The following is an 18,476-nucleotide window of genomic DNA, read 5'->3' as shown; positions in this document are numbered from 1 at the left end:
TGATGAGAATCCATAAGGAGAAGGCGTTCCTCAAAGAGATGATAACACCATTCTGGTGATAGAGATAGACCCTCTAGGACTGTCTTTAACACTCCACACACAGCCATGAAGTGCACAGAATTCTTCAAGTATTGACATTTCTCCTTGACAGTTGGAAAATACCGTCAATTTTAAAATGTCTTTGTGTATTGAATTTCTTTTTGGGAAAAAAAAAGGGAGCAACCTTTCCATTTTGGAAACCATTCTAAGGAGTATCCATTTGTTGAAGGAAAAGCGTAGCTCGTCCTAAAAGGATTGTCAAAGTGAAAACTAGTCTGTCAGGCAATCTCCCTGAAGCAGCACGACCCCGGTGATGCTGTGGAAAGATCGGTCGTCTTTGGCTTTGTACTGTTTTTTTTGGTGCTCGGTAGCACTTCTATGAAGCCAAGGAAAATAGAGAATATAAAAGTTAGCCAGACACTCCTGGCACCCGGCAAGACCTCTGTCCCTTTTTATCAATCGTAGATACAAATGCAGATAATATAAGATAAAGAAATAAATGAGCTAACAAAACAAAAAAGGTTTTATTCCAAAGACTGACAACAAACAACATAGAGAGGGGTTAAATCAACTAATGATTAGTGTCTCTGTGGTTATAGAGAAATATAAAAACGATAATCAAAAATAATATTTATTATGACCAAAGATCCTAGGTATAAGCTTTATACACTCGGGTTTCCTGTTTGCACATTCAGGGGCATGTCCAGACATTTTGGCCCGGGTGGCCCAACTTTTGGCTCTGACTTTTGCATCAATAGCATTTATTCACTATTTCTATCTCCACTTACTGTAAAACACATATTAAGGTATCATAAAGATACTACATTCATGTGTATCAATTTGTAAATGGGGGAGCAGGGTAGGTAGAGTTTTCTGGCAAACTGCCAAGGTACATGAAGAGTGAAAGGCTTGAAGAGGTCAAAAAGCTCCAGAAACATAAACAGTATGAAGATCAACTATATTAACTGAAGTTTACTGAAGTTAACAAAGTTCATCGTTATCATTTTTGTATAAAAAAAAAAATGAGGACAGCTAAAGTGAGGCAGGGAATGTAAGGTCAGTGAGGTAGACATGCATCGAAGGGTCAAGGCCAGGAGGCAAACCAGTAACTTTTGTATATTAAAGGTCTGCTTTACCAACTGCTAAACCAATGTCTCCCAATAAGTAGGTTTTAATACAAGGCCTGCCTCTGACTGCAGATATCAAATCACAATTTGGGTTATGGGATGGCACCAGGGTTGGCCAGTCTGGACCCCTGGACATTTCAATAAAAGGGATATCATCTGGTTGGAACTTAAACAAGAAGACATAGAATGGAATCCAAATGAGCAGACCGGAAATAAACTTTCAGTCACATAATTATTGAAAACAATACTGCACAAGAATCCCTATATTTATACTTAAGCAAAAATATAATCAATGTTGGTTATTGAGCCACAGTATACGCTGTGGTTTAGCTCACTTTGTCAGTGAAAATAACATCATTGTTGCTTCACACTTTCCTCCCATTATGGACTCTTTAGTCATGCTGAACTCCAATATAAACAAGTCACACAGCCAGATCCTTTTCATTGACTGTTTCTTTTTTTTGGAATAAGGAAGTGCTAACCTTAACCATCTGGCTTTTCTAGTCCTTTGTGAGTATGTTTTAAGTATTTGAATAGTTTTTATGAGCGGCTCATGTGTCGCTGCTGTCGGGTCAAGTGCAGGTCGTCTTTATTTCAGATCACTCACGGCCGCCCGGAGTCAGTGAAAAAAGGCTCCGGGTTGGGACAGAACAGGACATTCTGCACTCTCCTCAACCTCCTTACTTCATCATCTGATCTATTATCAATACTTTCTTTCATTTCTGCTGCACAATAGTAGATTGTTGTGGCTATCTGGATAAAAAGGAATTTTGGAGCAGTGAGTAAAGTCCTGCGTGAGACACTACTTTGGATAGCTTATCGATGCCGTAATTTGACATTTCAAAGAGACAATTACGTCATCTGTTCTAACTCTCCTGTTTTTTTTTTGTTCTTCTGTCCGGCTGTAATAGTACAACTAGAGAAGGGAAGGGTGGAGTCACACTTAATCTTCACACACATCAATCAGAAGATGACATAAGCACAACTGCACATTGAGGAAACTCAGTATTTGCTCTTCTCTTTGCAAAACCAGGCAACTGTGAAAGAGATTTTTTCACAGTTGGTAATGTGTCATCCAGGTATCTGGTCTCACTCTCAGCCCCGTTCTCGTTCTTTTTCATAAAACGAACAAACAGTCTGGAGATGTTTGACTTTTCTTGCCGGGAAAAACAACCTGCCAAAACATCGATTGTGCATGAGATCTTTGTCATGCATGAGTGCTTACTCCACAAACAAAAACAACATACAAGAACACGTATTTGTTAGGAATCACACCCACACAAGTATTTGTACGCTCGGATATGTCCAGGCACATTCGATTACACACACACATAACACAGAGGCAGAAGTCAACAAAGAGTTGCGTATTGCCAGATGGTGCGTCTAATGTGTGTGATTACTGCTTTGGTGTTTTTTTTGGGGGTCTGTGATGTTGCTTTGCGTGTGTGTGGGCGATTAGTCCCGTGCGTTTATGAGTGTTTTCTACATCTGCAGTGGTTGGATTCCTCCCCAAACCGCGAGGCCAAAGACCTTGTTTACTCACCAGCCGTGACTTCTTAAAAAAAAAAAAAAAACACCCTGTGAAAATTCACTTTGATTCTAGCCTGTCGCAATCACTGCATATGTAAATGCCCTTCAAAATATCTGAAATCGCAGGAAAATATGTGAAAATTGAGCATAACGTAGAAGCGGTGATTTTCTCTTGCAACCAATTTGGAGATCATAAGCTACTTGGCTGTCGTGTTATATGTGATAGCGGCCTTTGAAAGGCTTTTTTGAAAAAACGTCTTTCTTTCTTAAGACTCCTGTCCCAATAGAGTTTGGTGCATGAGGCTGTCAGGCGGGCGAGTCTCTCTTCTCTTCTCCATGCTGACAGAAGCAGTTGGCTGACAGAGACTCTCCTGATGGTGACAGCTAAATGATCTCTTCTTTATTAAACACCTCTTACTATCTCTCCATCGCTCCCTGACTACCAAGCTTCCTCCTCGCCTTTGGTGTCTCTTTTTATCTTTTGACTGACTGCTCTCCCTCTCCTCGTCTATTCCTCATTCCTCGGAGTCTCTCTTCCTCTCCTCCCTCCCCCCCCCCCCTACGTTTTTTTCACCCTCTCTGCTCGCAGACTCCCACACTGTATCTTCCACCTAGCATCTTTATCGTTTCTGTCTCCCTCCTTGTTGTCTCCTGTTTTTTTTCTCTTGAAAGAAAGAGTGAATAAATGTCCATCCCTCACCTGTGGCTGTCAGCCAGTCCGCTAGCAAGCTTGTCAGTCTGTCAATCTGTTTGATAGTCACTCAGCCATCCAGTCAGTCATTGTGCAGCAGTGTTAAAACATTAATTAAAAAAAGTCTCATCCATAGATCCAGGCAGGAATCCAGGCTGATCCCGGCCATCCAAGATTTCTGACTGAGTTTCTCCCTCTCTCCTCCTCTCTGTCCTTGTTTTCCCTTCTCAGCCTCTTTCTCAGTTTTCTGTCTGTTTCTTGCAGCACTCTTTTCAGACTAGACTCATAAAAACATTATTCAGTTCTTTCTGATAGCTCTAGAGTAAAAATGGGTCAGAGGTGGAAATAAGGGACAAAAACACAGAGATCGAGGCAAAGATATCGAACGAGCACAAAGAGACTAAGGCAATAAAATAGACGAGGCAAGAGTTGGCAGAGTGAACAGGTAGAAAGAGGTATTAAGGTTGTCCTTCTATTTTATAGCACCTATAAGCAGGATTGGGTGCTGCAGTCTGGTTATTGTCGTAATTTAAGGGACAGTATTATCTGAGTTCTGAGACCTCAGGGTGGGATTTCAGGTGTGTATCGACAGAATGGATGGTTGCAAGTTTGATAGAAGTTTGAAGTATCCTGAAGACACCCTGAGAAACCGTTCTGTTGTCAAACTTTTAATTTAATCTACCAATTACAGTTTTCCTACATTATCATCATGACACATCTTTACTGTGTAAGTGCTGCTGCTGTTTGTACTCAACAAAACCCTTTGTTTGACATCCATGTGAACCTGTGATTGATCACTAAATGTGACCGTTGTCTTCATTCATAAAGAGCTGATCCTTTACTAAAAACTATGATCTGATGTGAACCACAAGTTCCATGCTCCGTTGGGGTGATATTCCATGAATTCTTCTTTCATCAACTGAAGCACAGTCTACTATTGAGCTGAGTATTAATGCTAGTTTAGAAACTTTCTCACTATAATAATCCTATCTTGCTGATATTACGAAGGAATTATTATTGATGTACTGAGAATCTCAGTGGAGCATTGTGGCACGCTAACATTTGCTAAGTAGCTTTTAATACAAATCAAAGCAGGTGCTAATGGAATTGTGTAAAGTTTTAAGGTTTTTGCTCATGTGACTAACCTGTCTTGATACCTGATAATTATGTTAGATCATGAATCATGCATCTAGAATGATGAAAACATGGATGTTTGTACCAAAGTGCAAAACAATCCATCCTCTAGTTGAGACTTTTCCCTTAAATCATCAAATGTGAACTTTATGATGGCACTAAATTTAAAGTCAGGGCATGACAAAAACATGAAGCTTGGGGTGCCTGAACACCTAGCTGTTTTGTTGCGCGCCCCATGTATTGATGCTATAATAGTCCTCATCCCAGTGGCCGTGGGCTCGAATCTGACCTCGGCCCTTCCAAGATTTCCTGTCTCTTCAGCTGTCCTATCCAATAAGGGCAAAAAGGCCCAAAAACTTATAAAAAAACAACACTGTGATGCTTCATGCCAAGAGGATCATAAATGTCTTTACAATATTTGTTGGCATTAAATCCATTAGTTGTTTTCACTTTTCAGTCTGGACAAAAAGGGTTGAACAGAGAATACCCGACTGACAGATCACGGCGAACAAGGAGCCATACAAAATCATGCAAGACCAAAAAAAACAAGTTTGATGAATTCAAACTGCCAGTAACGCATCAAGTGTTAACATAGCAATACTGAATCAATGGTCATTAAAATATGTCATTGTTGTTTTATCGTTGTTTTTGCAGGTATGGGAAGATTGTGTCAACAAAGGCCATCCTGGATAAGAACACCAATCAATGTAAAGGTAAGTTGGAATCCATTTGAATTTGTAGTGTGGTTAATGTAAAGACACTGAAAACTTCTCCTGATGACATTTTGATGAGGTTTAAATTTAGAAAAACATCTGTTAAGAGTTTAGGAAACTTGGCGATTTACAGGCAGACCAATCAGTTCATGATGGGGAGGGGTTTTGGTTCCTTTTTTGGTATTTCCAACATACCGATGCCAACATATTTTTTACAATGTGCTGACATGTCAGTCAACAAACCATGCCAATCACAGAAATACAGGACATACTTGTGCAAGCCGATGTGATGTAATGTGATGTGCCTTTGCACTACAGTCCATTTGTTTTCCCTAGAATAGTTTGTTGCTTTTGCAGTAGGGGTCTGTGTTTTAACGCTATCATCGTGAGCTATTTATATAATGATCTGACATTCTCCAAACTATCCAAATGATGCTAGAGAACCTTTCTTTTTTCCTTCTCTCCAAAGATGATTTGAGGATTACACCCTTATGACACTTGCCGTTGAGCAGCTTTTGAAAGCAACATGTTCACGTTGTTGTCATCAGTGAAATCAAAACAGAGAACACCATCTAATACACGCAATGTGTTTCAAATCATCTCTGTGGTGAATGAGGCGCACTCAAGTGTCTTCTGATGAGGGTCTGCTTGATTGTTGGAGTGGTCGGAACAAAGCACTAATCAATATGATTGTAGTCGTCTGAAGAGGCACGCAAGAGCATGTGTTCAGAGTGATTGCTACTCATCTGCCGAGACTGCACTCAAAGGTATGCTGACATGCTTCAGGACAACAGCAAAAACACCCAGTAATCAGTCAGTCAGAGTCAATCGTATGAAGGCTAAAAAAAATGAAGTCAGATTCATGACAAAGGCAGAGATCTTAATGCAAATTTTCAACGACTTCATCTGCTGTGATCAGAATAACTTTAGCAAATGATTCCTGCCTGTCACGTCATTATTAAGGAAAACCAAACCCCAAGAGTCTCCACTGAACACTCTTTTACATATTAGTATAATTTATCTGGAGCAGTAGTATCAAATAAAAGAAATAAAACATTATGAATACATGACCTGTTTTTGAATTCTATAACAAAACACACCTGAAAACACATTAATATGCATGCCTTGATGTTTTTTTACAACATGGCCAAAGACTGGTCAGAAAATTCTATAAAGCCAATTATAACTATCAGTTTCTCTTCTGTTTAATATATTTTGAAATTATCCCATTATTTTATAGATGTTACAGTTTTAAAAACAGCCTATGTATTTATTTGCATCAAGTCGTTATGTTTGCAGCTTGTAAATGGTAAATGGACTTGAGCTTGTATTGCACTTTTCTAGTCTGCTGGCTACTCAAAGCCTTTTTACACCGCAGGTCAAACCTACCCACTCATACCCATTTACACACTGATCACAGAGGCTGCTATGTTAAGTGTCTATCAGTATTAATTAATCATTTATTACACATTCATATGCCGCCGACAAAGCACCTTGGTGTAAAGTGCCTTGCTCAGGAATACATCCGACACGCGGCTGCAGGAGCTGGGGATTGAACCCCCGACCTTTTGGTTGAGAGATGAACGACTCTAACACTGAACCACAGCCGTCCCAATTGTGGCTTTATACATTATTTTACAGGATGGTTCTCAAATGCAAATAATGTTCCATTCAAAATCACATTGGGCATTGCTTCTAAAGTTTGCATAAACACAGCCGTAATCTGTATATATATATATCTATATATATATATAGATATATATATACATAAACAATCACTAATGTCTTTATCCTATTCAAGTATTGAAGCCAAAGTATGATTCAGCCTTTGCCACTGGTCTTAAGAGAGCTCCTTTAATGCCCCTAAGCAGCTCAATGAGACACACTGCTGCACTGGGTCACACACATGCCTCTTTATAATTGTAAATTACTAGTGACTCTGGCTACTGTGGTTATTTCGGTCTTGTCCTACATAATCATCCTTTCATTAATACCCAGAAGAGAATGAGACATGCATCTATATTGAAGTAGTCTTCAATAAATACACATTTACTCCTGTTTTTTCAAATGGACTTGGTCCTGATGGAAATGGACTCGTATAGCACTTTTTGAGGTATCTGAACACTCAAAGCTTAAATACTATGTGTCTCATTCAAACCTCATTCACACTCTGATGACAGAGGCTGCTACTGCCCAATAGTACTTTTTTATTTGCACACATTCACATGGTTCAGTTTCTTGCCCAAGGACACGTGGACTTGTGACTTGAGCAGCTGGGGATCAAACCCCCAATCTTCCGGTTGAGAGATGACTGATTCCACCGCTGAGCACCAGCAGCAGCCCCCTGATGCTGACTGGAACCATCAGCTTCAAACTATTAGAAACAGAGATATTTATTGTGACCTGTCTCGTAAGACATCTTGAGTAGGAGTGAATAATCTGCAGACAGGGTTAAACATTTGCATTGACCAAAGTTGTTAATATTGCTAAGGAGGCACAACAGTAACAAGTAATATCTACAAGTAAAAGTCAGAACATCATCAGATGTTTCTTTTTACTGGCTGCAAACACACGCAGAGGGATGAAAGCACATTTCAAAAGTAGAACAAATTCTTTCATTTTTTTCTTTTGTGTCTTTATTTCAGTTTCTCTTGCCAAAACTGTAATCTTATCACAGAGATACAGAGACATGTGACTCTAGTTATCTGCATAATTTACACAAAATTGAGTAAACATTTTTTTTTCTTTTGTTTATTTATTTATTTTTTGTCTAAGAGCCTCTGTGTTTGTGAGTCAAGACAGAAATGTGTGTTTGCAAGTGGATAGCAGGGCCATTCATTGCACCAAATTGCATTATAGTAAATACAGAATACATTCCAGGCAAGGCTTTTATGAATACTAAACCTCAGAGTGACGGTTTGAAAATGCAAACTGCATGCAGTCCAGCTTTAGATTTATGCTCTTTATTTAATGCACAGAATGTAGCAACTGCAGCTGTTGCTGCATGAGCGTTTTTTCACCGGCTGCGTCTGTGTCAGCATTTTCACTGCGGGTGATGCAGACTTCATACACCTCTTAGCCAGTTGTTAACTCACAATGAAGGATTTTCATTATCAGTCGACCATTAGAATGCCTTACAACCGGATAAGTGTGGGTTTGATTGCAGAGGCAGTCAGCAGGGACAAGATAAGTGCTTGGCATGACTAAGAGAGTACAAATTGGAAAAGAGAGTTCTCCTGAAAAGGGCGGGAGGGCAGGAGGGAGGGAGGGAGGGAGGGATGGACGGATGGGAGAGAGGAGACAGCATCAAGGGGTGGTGGGAGGGTGGGTGTAAAAATAACCTAGGGCTGACAGAAAAAGGAAGGAGACCTTATGAAAGTGATGATTTTGCAGACAGCCTCTTCTTTTTAGGAAGATTTTTGCAGAGAGAAAAGAGAGATCTAGACAAAGAGACAGGTAGATAAATAAATCTTCCTGCTTTGTTGGAGTCTGCAGGGAGAGTGTTCTGTAAGTTTTTTTTACTGATGTTGTCGTGTCTCACCTTTTGAACCCAAGTTCTGTGATGGTTCTTGGTGCTGTTTTAGAATCTCACTAAAATGAATCCTGAATGCTTCTTTTCTTATTTGTGGTATTTGTTTATGTTTCTATCTGGGGGCTTATATACATTAAAGCGATAGCCGTATAAAACACAATCCTTGCAGAAATACTATGTAATGAAGTTATTTCACTGAGAAAAAAAAAGCATACCTTTTGCTTTGATCTCTGTGATAACATCATGATTTTCTTTGTGGAGTCCTCATCTCTGCAGCGGGCTCAATGTTAAACACACTGACAGTTTTCTTGTTAGCAGCGTGGGAGCTCCGGGGGAGGGAGAGGGCACAGAGCACAGGAGGGAGGAAGGAAGGGAGAGGAAACCACTTTAGATTGTAAAGGATTTCCATTTCCCAAAGACAAGCGCCCTCCCTCTTGCCTGCTCCACGTCTCCTGCCTTTTTATCCACCACCCTCTCTCTTTGCTCGCTCATCCCATTCTTACTCTCTCTCTCTCTCTCTTTCTCTTTCTGCCTGCCATTCTTCCTCTCTCCCCCGACTCCCCCCCCCCCCCCCCCCCCCCCCCCGCTCTGTCTCTCTGCTTTTCCTCCTCTACTCTGTTAGCCAATTCTGATGGCCCAAGGCCAGGAACTCTGGGAGCTCAGGAGATTAGATGGGAGCTAGGGATGTGTGTGCGTCTCTGTGTGCTCATGTTTATCTGTGCTTCCATCTGTGTCCGTGAGCCCGATATGAGTGAGTATTCACGTGTGTGTGTGTGCACTCTGTAATAAATGTTTTTTTTTTTTTTTCCATTTGAGAGTGGAATATTTGTCAGGCCTGACTGAGCGAGATTACATTTCAACGGTGTGTCATCATAAGGCCGAAGATGTGAGGGACAGAGCACAAATGAGAGGGATTATATCATTCAGAAATATTATTTTCACTCTTCTGTTCTCTGGAAATATCCATATCCATGTGTGGATAAGAGCCATCACTTCCATCCACATGAGATTTAATGGAGACGTTAAGGGTGTCATGTTTCAGTGTGTACCTCGGTTTTGGGGTCATGGTTCAGTGCAAGGTCATCACGTTGGGAAAAAGCAATAATGCATTTTTTCCCCCTCTAATTTATTTAGAACATAGTATCTATTGGTGTGTTGCAATTTCAAGTTACAGTTTTTTTCCGTCCAGTGTTGCTGAGAGCTACCGTAAGAGCGACCGTATATTACTCTTCTTTTGTTCTTGTTTGCGTCTGCTTCTTCTTGTGAATTTCTTGATTCATAGTGCTCGGCAATCAGTTACAAGCATTACTGCCATCTGGATTTTCAAAAAGTTTGGCCGTTTGCGTTCAGACATACATCTCCTCCTGGAAATATCAGGAGTTTTTCAGGAGTTGTCTGCAAGTGTGAAAGCCCTATCTGATAACTTTACATGTAGGGACTTACTAAAAGGAGTTTAGGAAAAACTAGATTGAATGCCAACATCTTCAACAACTGGATTCTTTTATTGAGAGACTACTGAGACATGAATTTGATTTACTGGTTCTGTAAAACTGTAATAATAGGTAATACTGGCAGTGAATTACTGTTAAAAAAGAGCAGCTTCAACTCCAAGAATTGGCTCTTGATCATATTGCAGATTGAAAAAAAACGCATTACAAATCATCAGATTCTGCTTCTCTTAGAAAATACGAGACTAGTGTGCTGTAAAGGAATAAACAGTAAGAAATAGCTGCAGTTTAAGGTTGAGGAAAAGTCATAGACTACCATCACTATAAGATTTGCTACGCCATAATGTTAAAGTTCTTCTTAGAAACATCAGCATCATTTTGCCTCTACAAACAAACAAAGGTGGAAAAAGAAGGCGTTAAACACAAATGAATTTGGCTAAGTGAGTCATTGTGAAAGTGTCTAGTTGAGCTTTACGCTTCCCTGCAGTGATTCAATCCATCCTGATCTTCACTGAACAGAAGATATCTTTTAGTTTGATACATACTTTACAAAACTGTAAAATATTTCAAACATTTCATTCTCATATATATGGCTGTGTTTAGTTGGAGTCTTGAGGGAGAGATGCTGAGCCAGGAAAAGAGGTCCAAACTCATTTCCTTTTAAGTCCACACCTCAATATTTTTTTACATTTCTAAACATGCTGTCTTCCCCACCGACTCAAGAGACATCACTTAAGGTGACATATCAGCTCTCTTTCTCAGGAGCAACTAATTGATCTATACAGTTTATTTTTGAATTATATGCCTTTGTAGAAACTTACTTTGATGTTCAATAAAACAGCAGCTTCACTGATACTGTTGCATTGATTCACATCTAGTGATAGTGTTGAATTAATGCCATCAAACAATAGTTCTCTGTTTTGGACTTGTTGTGACTAAATAACATTTTGTGAAGTTAATTTTAGTTAAAACTATAAAAGTAACTTTTTCCAACCTTTCTGAAAAAAATGCACACATCCTGCCAGGCTGACACTGAATACAATTCACTTAGCAGACGATTTTATCCAAAGAATAATGAATACTATACGTTTATATGTTTTCAATTAAACTGGCTGATTTGGAGTGGCCATTAGTAGATCAATACAGATTCAAAACTACAGATGTTTTTTTCTTTTTCTATGCTTGCATGCTTGTGTTGATCTGTGTTGGTCAAAATTATGCACTTTTTATGTTTACGTATATTGCAGCCAAAATGTGTGTGCGTGTGTGTGTGTGTGTGTGTGTTTGTTGCATCCTACTTTGGCTAAATGATGGCTTTCTCATTAGCAGCAGTATAAATATTTGTTTGTGCTGAACATATCTCGCTGTGAAAGCAGCTTGCTGCCTTTGAACAATGTAAAAAAATCTACTGCTTATCGGCAAAACCGAGTGAGGCTCCAAATCCTGGAAAATACAAACAGACAAGAGCAGATGTTGGGAAAGAAGAGTGTGTGAGTGAGCAAGAGATAAATGGAGAGAGAGAGATGGAGAGATGTGTGTTCTCTCTCTCTTTACATGTTTACAATTTTGATTGCGATGAGTGTGGCTTTTGAAATGTGGATCATTTAATTGTGTTAACAAGCAAGCGTGTTGAAAACTGCAGCTGCAACCTCAAAGCTGCTGTGGTGCGAGAACAATTATTTTTCTCTTTCTCATTGCATGTGGGTTCATTTCTCTCATTCATTTGTCTCTCACATTAGCACACAGCTCTCATTTTTGTACACATTTACCACACACGGTTGTACGCAAAGTGTCACTCACACAACAGACAAATTGTTTCTCTCTCTGTGTGACCCAGTAAAAGGGCTCTCTACCGTATATGGCTCGACCAACATCAAGGAAACGTCAGCAATTTGACACATAAACACACAGAGACACACAAAATGATGTGGACCTTTTCACAATAAAATCGATTGATGCCCATTCTCTTAGCGGTTTTATTTCTTTAAACAAGCCTCTCTATCACTTTAATAGCTACATTAAATGCAGACAATTTTTCTTGATGTCACTTGTGCGGAGGCAGAGACTTATAATATTGACCTCTGCTATAGAAGCTGTACATGCACTGACAGATTTAGTGTAGCATAAGGACAACTCTAGATCAAATGCAATGCAGAGGGAAATGAAATATCTGACAATCCAACTGCAGCACATTTAACATGTGGACAAGTCTTTCAGTATTGAGGCCCATTTGGTTCAGAATATGTGTTCATTTTACGAGTAGATATAAAAGCAGCACTGCAACACATTAGACATTACAAGGCAAAGACATGATTTCATTCAAAGAGCCAAAGCACACAAAAACTTGTCTAGTCATTTAAGGATGTTTGGATCGTAAACACAATGACAAGAGTTACTGTTATGACACCAATTCTGTTGATGCTCTGTGCTAAAACACATTTCATGGAGGAAATAGCAACCTTTATAAGATACGTGCCCTGACTAGATTTTGACACATTTAGAGGATTAATGCAGTGTTGGAAACAAAACACAGGTTGGTTTGGCTTGATAAAATTCAGAACAGTATAATGTGATGATGTTATTTTCCTTTATTGCTTTTTTATACTTGTATGCTCACAATAAATGTCCTTCTCACCAGCCTCTTCGTCTTTGTGTTTGTGTATGCACAGGCTATGGCTTTGTGGACTTTGACAGCCCTGCAGCAGCACAGAAGGCTGTGGCCTCGCTCAAAGCCAGTGGAGTCCAGGCACAGATGGCAAAGGTAAGCCTCACCCCGACCCTTCACTCTCTGCTCTGCTTTACGTGTTGTTATTGATGTGTTCTTGTGGTGTTGTGTGGCATCAGGAGGCCCTGGACAAAGAAGGGTGTTCAACTAAAATAGGAGATCATTTAGATATCTGGTTTCACATCCACCATCACACACACAGTGACTATCAACCTGATAAATAAACCCAGACTGTTTGGATCAAGCCATCAAAAATTATCAGTGTTTGCTTTGCAGCATTTGAAAATGTATTGAAAAATAAACAAGTCTACTTGCAGCAAAGAGTCTTTTACATCTGGATAGCAGTAGTTAGGCTTAAAGCAAGAAAGCTGCAGATGATAGATGACTAAAAATCCAATGCTATGCTAAGTGCATAAATTCAGGCATATGATATAATTTCTTCTTCAGGCTTGAATAATCTCTATTCTCGCATTATTCATAGAAATTAAGGATTTGTACGCAGGGTTATGGATTTTAGTTTTGGAAATATTCTGGTTTCTGTTTGTAGTTCGTTTGCAGTCCGAGTAATATAGACCAATCACAATTCAGCAGGCTTTAGTGTATGCAGGAAAAACAGCCAGTTGGGAGAGCAAACAGGAATCATTCCCCGTTAGGACATCCCGGCTCCCATCAGCAGTAATCTGATGATTTATTTTTGTATATGAACAGATATCTCTATGTAAGTGCAGCTAACCATCCGTTCTGCATAAAATACTTCAAGTTAAGCGGCAAATCTGCTCGATGCTGCGTCGTGAAAGCCAATCAGTGTTCATATTTCCAGACTTCCTGGAATGTATCATAAATTACCAATCCCACCATTCAAGAAAGATCATTCTTAAAGTTATTTCTTCTCCACTTGAGGCTGCCTCCAAAAGCCCTGGAAGTCACATACAGACCCCATATCAAAATGCCCAATTTTGGCAGAAGAAATAAACATGTTTACAGACCGGTAAAGCAACAGTGTTGGTCTGAATAGCTCATGTCTTTATCAGCACACACTGTAAAACAATTTGTTAAAATGATTTTATGAATGTTAAAAGTTATGTTTTGTAAGTTGTTTCATATGACTGCAAGTTGGCGCATTAGAGCAGTTTGCTTGGAGGCTCAGAGCCTGCTTCTACTCCAACCATTTTGCCTGTTACTAGGTTGATGGAAAGTTAGGATGAGGCTTCAAAATTCCCCTTCAGTAACCAGTGAGGGATGTCACTGAGACTATGTCAGTGTTTTCTACAGTCTATGATGTTATTTCTGCAAACTTTAGACCCATTAGCTGGTAATGTTTTCTTTCTGAATACAACGCTGCAATGTCAAACTGACTTTGGAGAAAATTCAATAATAAAAATAGAAAAAAACCTCCCATGCTGTGTCGGTATAACTTGTTGCCTGGGGATCCTTTGATTTTTTATTACAGTTTTTCTCAGTCGCTTTGGTACATTTCTCGAATCATCCTCGACATTTGCAAAACTGTAAGTGCATTTCTCAAAACAATTCCTACAAATAGCAAAACACTGTGGATTACCTGCAAAAGCCAGTCTCTTGCTCAAAATCCTTAGTTCATCTCTCAAAAGTAAATATCTGTGTCAATAAACATGTCAGTGCCATCAGAATGACAAGTCCTTGTGTCACTGTGTACGGATAAGACAGTCAAATTGCTTAGTCATGTTGTTAATATAACAGTGTACTCTGGAGGGGTGTTCTGATATAAACTATGGCTAAAGTTCTGATGACAATTATTGTAAATTGTAAGTTACACCTTAGTGTATGTGGGAGATTGATTGCAAGAGACTGGACAAGATTCACATTTATGCTTTTACTGTAATTTGTTGACAGACCATGTCATTGCGATACAGAAAGGAAAAGACAGCACTGCATAGCACAAAGAAAAAAACAAAAGTAGAAATGTGAACATAGGACAATCTCCTTAGGGAAAACTGTACATGCAGTGCTGTAGGAACTACAGTGCAGTCTTCCTACACCTCCTGACGTTCCTGTCTGTTGGGCCACAAATTCTCATCCACATCACAACGAATATCTTCTCTTGCGATGCAGCGTGGAAAGAATCTTTTAGAGTGTCTTATCCAGCCTCTGCAGGCATCTGCTGTGATGTCATCACATGCTGCATCAATGGCAGCCAGAAGGGTCATCTGTGTATGTGGCTGGCGATCATATACTTTCCATCTCCATGCTGAGAAAAATTCCTCAATGGGGTTGAGGAATGGGGAGTAGGGGGAGAGGAACTCCATCAGCATCCTGTTGTGGGTCACAAACCATTGCCTGATGATGTTGGAGCGATGGAAACTGACATTGTCCAAAACTATCACGTACTTTGGCAAGTCATCTCCAATCTGACCCCTCTCTTGTTCAGGGATGAGATCCCTGTCGAGAGTGTCTACAAAGGTGACAAGACGCTCTGTATTGTATTGTCCAATAATGGGAATATGCGTTAGCACACCATTCTCAGAGCTAGCAGCACCCATGGTTATGTTCCCGCCCCGTTGGCCTGGCACATCAACTGTAGCTCTGTGGCCGATGATATTTCGACCATGCCTTCTGTGTTTCGTTAGGTTGAAGCCAGCCTCATCCATGTACATGAAGTTGTGCGGTGGTTCACTTGCTTCCAGTTCCATTATACGCTATATCCAGAAGACACAAAATGAGTTTTATGAATTACATGCATTTTCATTTTGGACAAGATACAGTTACATCAAATGTATACAGCACATATTGCATCTTCTTTTCTACAGCCATAGCAAATGTGTAAAGGTCACACTTACTGTACTGTATATCACTATACGATGTACTGTTTACTGTGAGGTACAGTTACTGCATGCTCATACATGTTTTACCTGTACATACTGGTAGCGCAGCTCCTTCACTCTTTCACCATTTCTTTCAAATGGAACAGTGTACAGCTGCTTCATATTCATTTGGTGTCTTTTCAGCACCATGTCAATGGTTGAGATGCTGACTGTTTGGATGTTTTCAAAGATGTTGTTGTCCTCTATAATGGCACTCTTTATCTCCCTTAGTCTTATGGCATTGTTTTTTACAACCATGGTGCAAATAGCCTCCTCCTGTTCAGGTGTGAAAAGGGGCCCTCTGCCACCCCTGTGAAGTTGTCTTGCAGTCCTATGTGGAAAAAATATAGTAATGCAAAACACAAAATTGAGTAAGATAAAATGTAGTATACTTACTGTATAATGTAAAATGCAAGTGGAATACTGTAATGTTGTATGAAGCATTACAGAAAGTATACAGTATTACAGTACAGTGCCTATTGTTAGATTACATACCTGTTCTGTCGACGAAAAGTCTGAATGATTGAGGACACAGTTGTTCTCCAACATTTGGCTTTGACCAGCCTCGGCCATTGTAAGCCCACGATTGAGAACGTGGTCTACAAGTGTGGCTCTTATCTCATCTCATCTCATCTCATCTCATCGCTCTCATGTCCTCGGCCTCTTCTGCCTCTTCCTCTGTTTTGCCCCCCAGCTCCTCCGCCATGCAGCCTCACTCCTCTTCCTCTTCTTTTTCTCTCTGGCTGTTGACCCCGTCCAATTCCTTGTCCTTCCATTGTCAGACATTGTAACATTGTGTTGTGCTCCGGCTATATATATACTTGCCAGTTGATGGTTCATGAGATGCACCTTTGAGCTATTTCAGAAAACTGGTTGATCATTGGTTGATCTAATGCTTCACACATTTCCCTTCGTTAGAAAGTCAAGATTCACCTGGGAGCAATTTACCAATTCAGGACAGATTTAGAAAAAAAGTCTAATGGAAATGTATAGAAATATGCTTGACATATTATGACAACTTGTTCAACCATTTTGCATGTAAAGACTCATGTGATGAACTAATGCCTAAATGTTGTGGGGGGTGAGACTATTCAACAGAGACCCATTATAATACATTTTGATCAACATGACATAAGCAATTGATAATGTAGGAAACAGCAGAGAGTTGTACATAATCATTTGCATGGATGTAAGCAAAGCATTTGCAACTTGTTCAAAGAAAAAATGAGAAACTGCTTTTTTGATGTGCACAAGTGACACAATGATGTAAAGATTGAACTAGATTGAAGTAGTTTTGAGAATTTCAATTCTGATCTGAGAAATGTACCAAAGCGACTGAGAAAAACTGTAATACAACAAGCTCAGATTTACAGCTGATTGGTCAGCGGGTGGTTGATCTTAGATATCCATTATAAGCTACCATGACAATTACCCCAGTAATTACTGTAAAACAATAGGACTAAAAATGTCTTCAATTTGAGCATCAACTTAGCTATAAAAGTCCAGTTTTAAACTCTGAGTCACCTTCATAACCTCAAATCCTGCATCACAGAACAGTCCTCAAGTGTACCATCACTGGAAAAAGCTGATTGTTTTGATGGTGATGAAAAAGGGTGTGATGGTGGTTCATTTTATTTGTTGAAACAACCAAAACAGTGGTGATGTGATGCTGATAATCACCTATGTCAGTAACGTTGTTGCATTGATTCATGGAAGACTGATAGGTTGAGCTTTGATGAAGTCAATGATGAGATTATTGATTGAGTCTGTATAGAGTTATTGATAAACGACTATGGTCATAATGGAACTATTGATGAAATCACAGAATAGATGGGAGAAGGATGGAGCAGATGACACAGATGGCTGAGCTTTCATCTTTTATTCTTCCTTTTTTTTGGGTTCTCTTTCACGTTTTCTTTGTGTTTCTGCGGTTTTCTTTCCTACCAAAAGGCCTAAATTCATTCATGTTTATGTGTGTGTGTTTTTGTGTAACTGGCAACAGTACCGTGCTAAAATATGTGGGCCTAACCAGCACAATCATATTATCCTTCAATGCGTCTGAGGGAAAGACACTGAATAGCCTGCCTTTCCTTCACATTCATTAAAGCTGTATCGCTGCATACTGCCTTTTTTTATAAATGAAAGAAGAGTGCAATTAAAATGGGCCTAGTCTTCAGGCAACAGGAGCATCCCATTGAATTAAACAGCAGCAAGCCTCTGAGCTACCTTTGCCGCGCTCTTCTATTAAACCTCTTTTCATTAGCCTTCCATCTCTTAGTTTGTTCCTGACTGCTGGGGGGGCATTTTGAGGAGCACTGTTGATGTGTTTAGCTGTTATTAAAGAGAGAAGAACCCTTGACTCCTCAGAGATTGAGTTTTCCGGAGGGATGGAGCAGAGGGCAAAGAGTCAATTCCAAATGAAATTACACACACTTCTTACTGTTTCATGAGCTAATTATGCGCAGAGTTGCAGACGACCCAGCTAACTTTCCCGATTCAGGGTGCAACGAGGATGTCAGTCTAAAAAAAAAAAAAAGAACACGAATGTTGGATTTCAACATTCTGTAAGACGAGCCGCTTTAATTGCAGTTTGACGAAATCTTGGTTTAACACACTCAGTACCAATTAGACTGAGACACATTTCATTCCTGCCATTTTCCGTCATCCCTACCAGAGGAAGACCAGGTTTGTAGGTTAGCT

At 39.7% G+C, this 18,476-nt stretch overlaps 1 protein-coding gene across 3 annotated transcripts in view; it reads left to right on the top strand.

Moving 5' to 3' along the window:
- Positions 1-18,476, top strand: part of LOC132984276 (RNA-binding motif, single-stranded-interacting protein 3-like) — a 125,897-nt gene that overhangs the window by 41,416 nt on the left and 66,005 nt on the right. For all 3 annotated transcript variants that reach the window (XM_061051046.1, XM_061051045.1, XM_061051044.1), the window contains exons 3-4: positions 5,176-5,234; positions 12,884-12,975. In XM_061051046.1, the coding sequence (XP_060907029.1) occupies positions 5,176-5,234; positions 12,884-12,975 (151 nt within the window). The remainder of the gene's footprint in view (positions 1-5,175; positions 5,235-12,883; positions 12,976-18,476) is intronic.

The sequence above is a fragment of the Labrus mixtus genome, chromosome 11 (assembly GCF_963584025.1).
Source record: "Labrus mixtus chromosome 11, fLabMix1.1, whole genome shotgun sequence".
Classification (NCBI taxonomy): Eukaryota; Metazoa; Chordata; class Actinopteri; order Labriformes; family Labridae; genus Labrus; species Labrus mixtus.
Note: the sequence above shows the minus strand (reverse complement) of the source record. Positions and strands in the feature narration are given on the sequence as shown.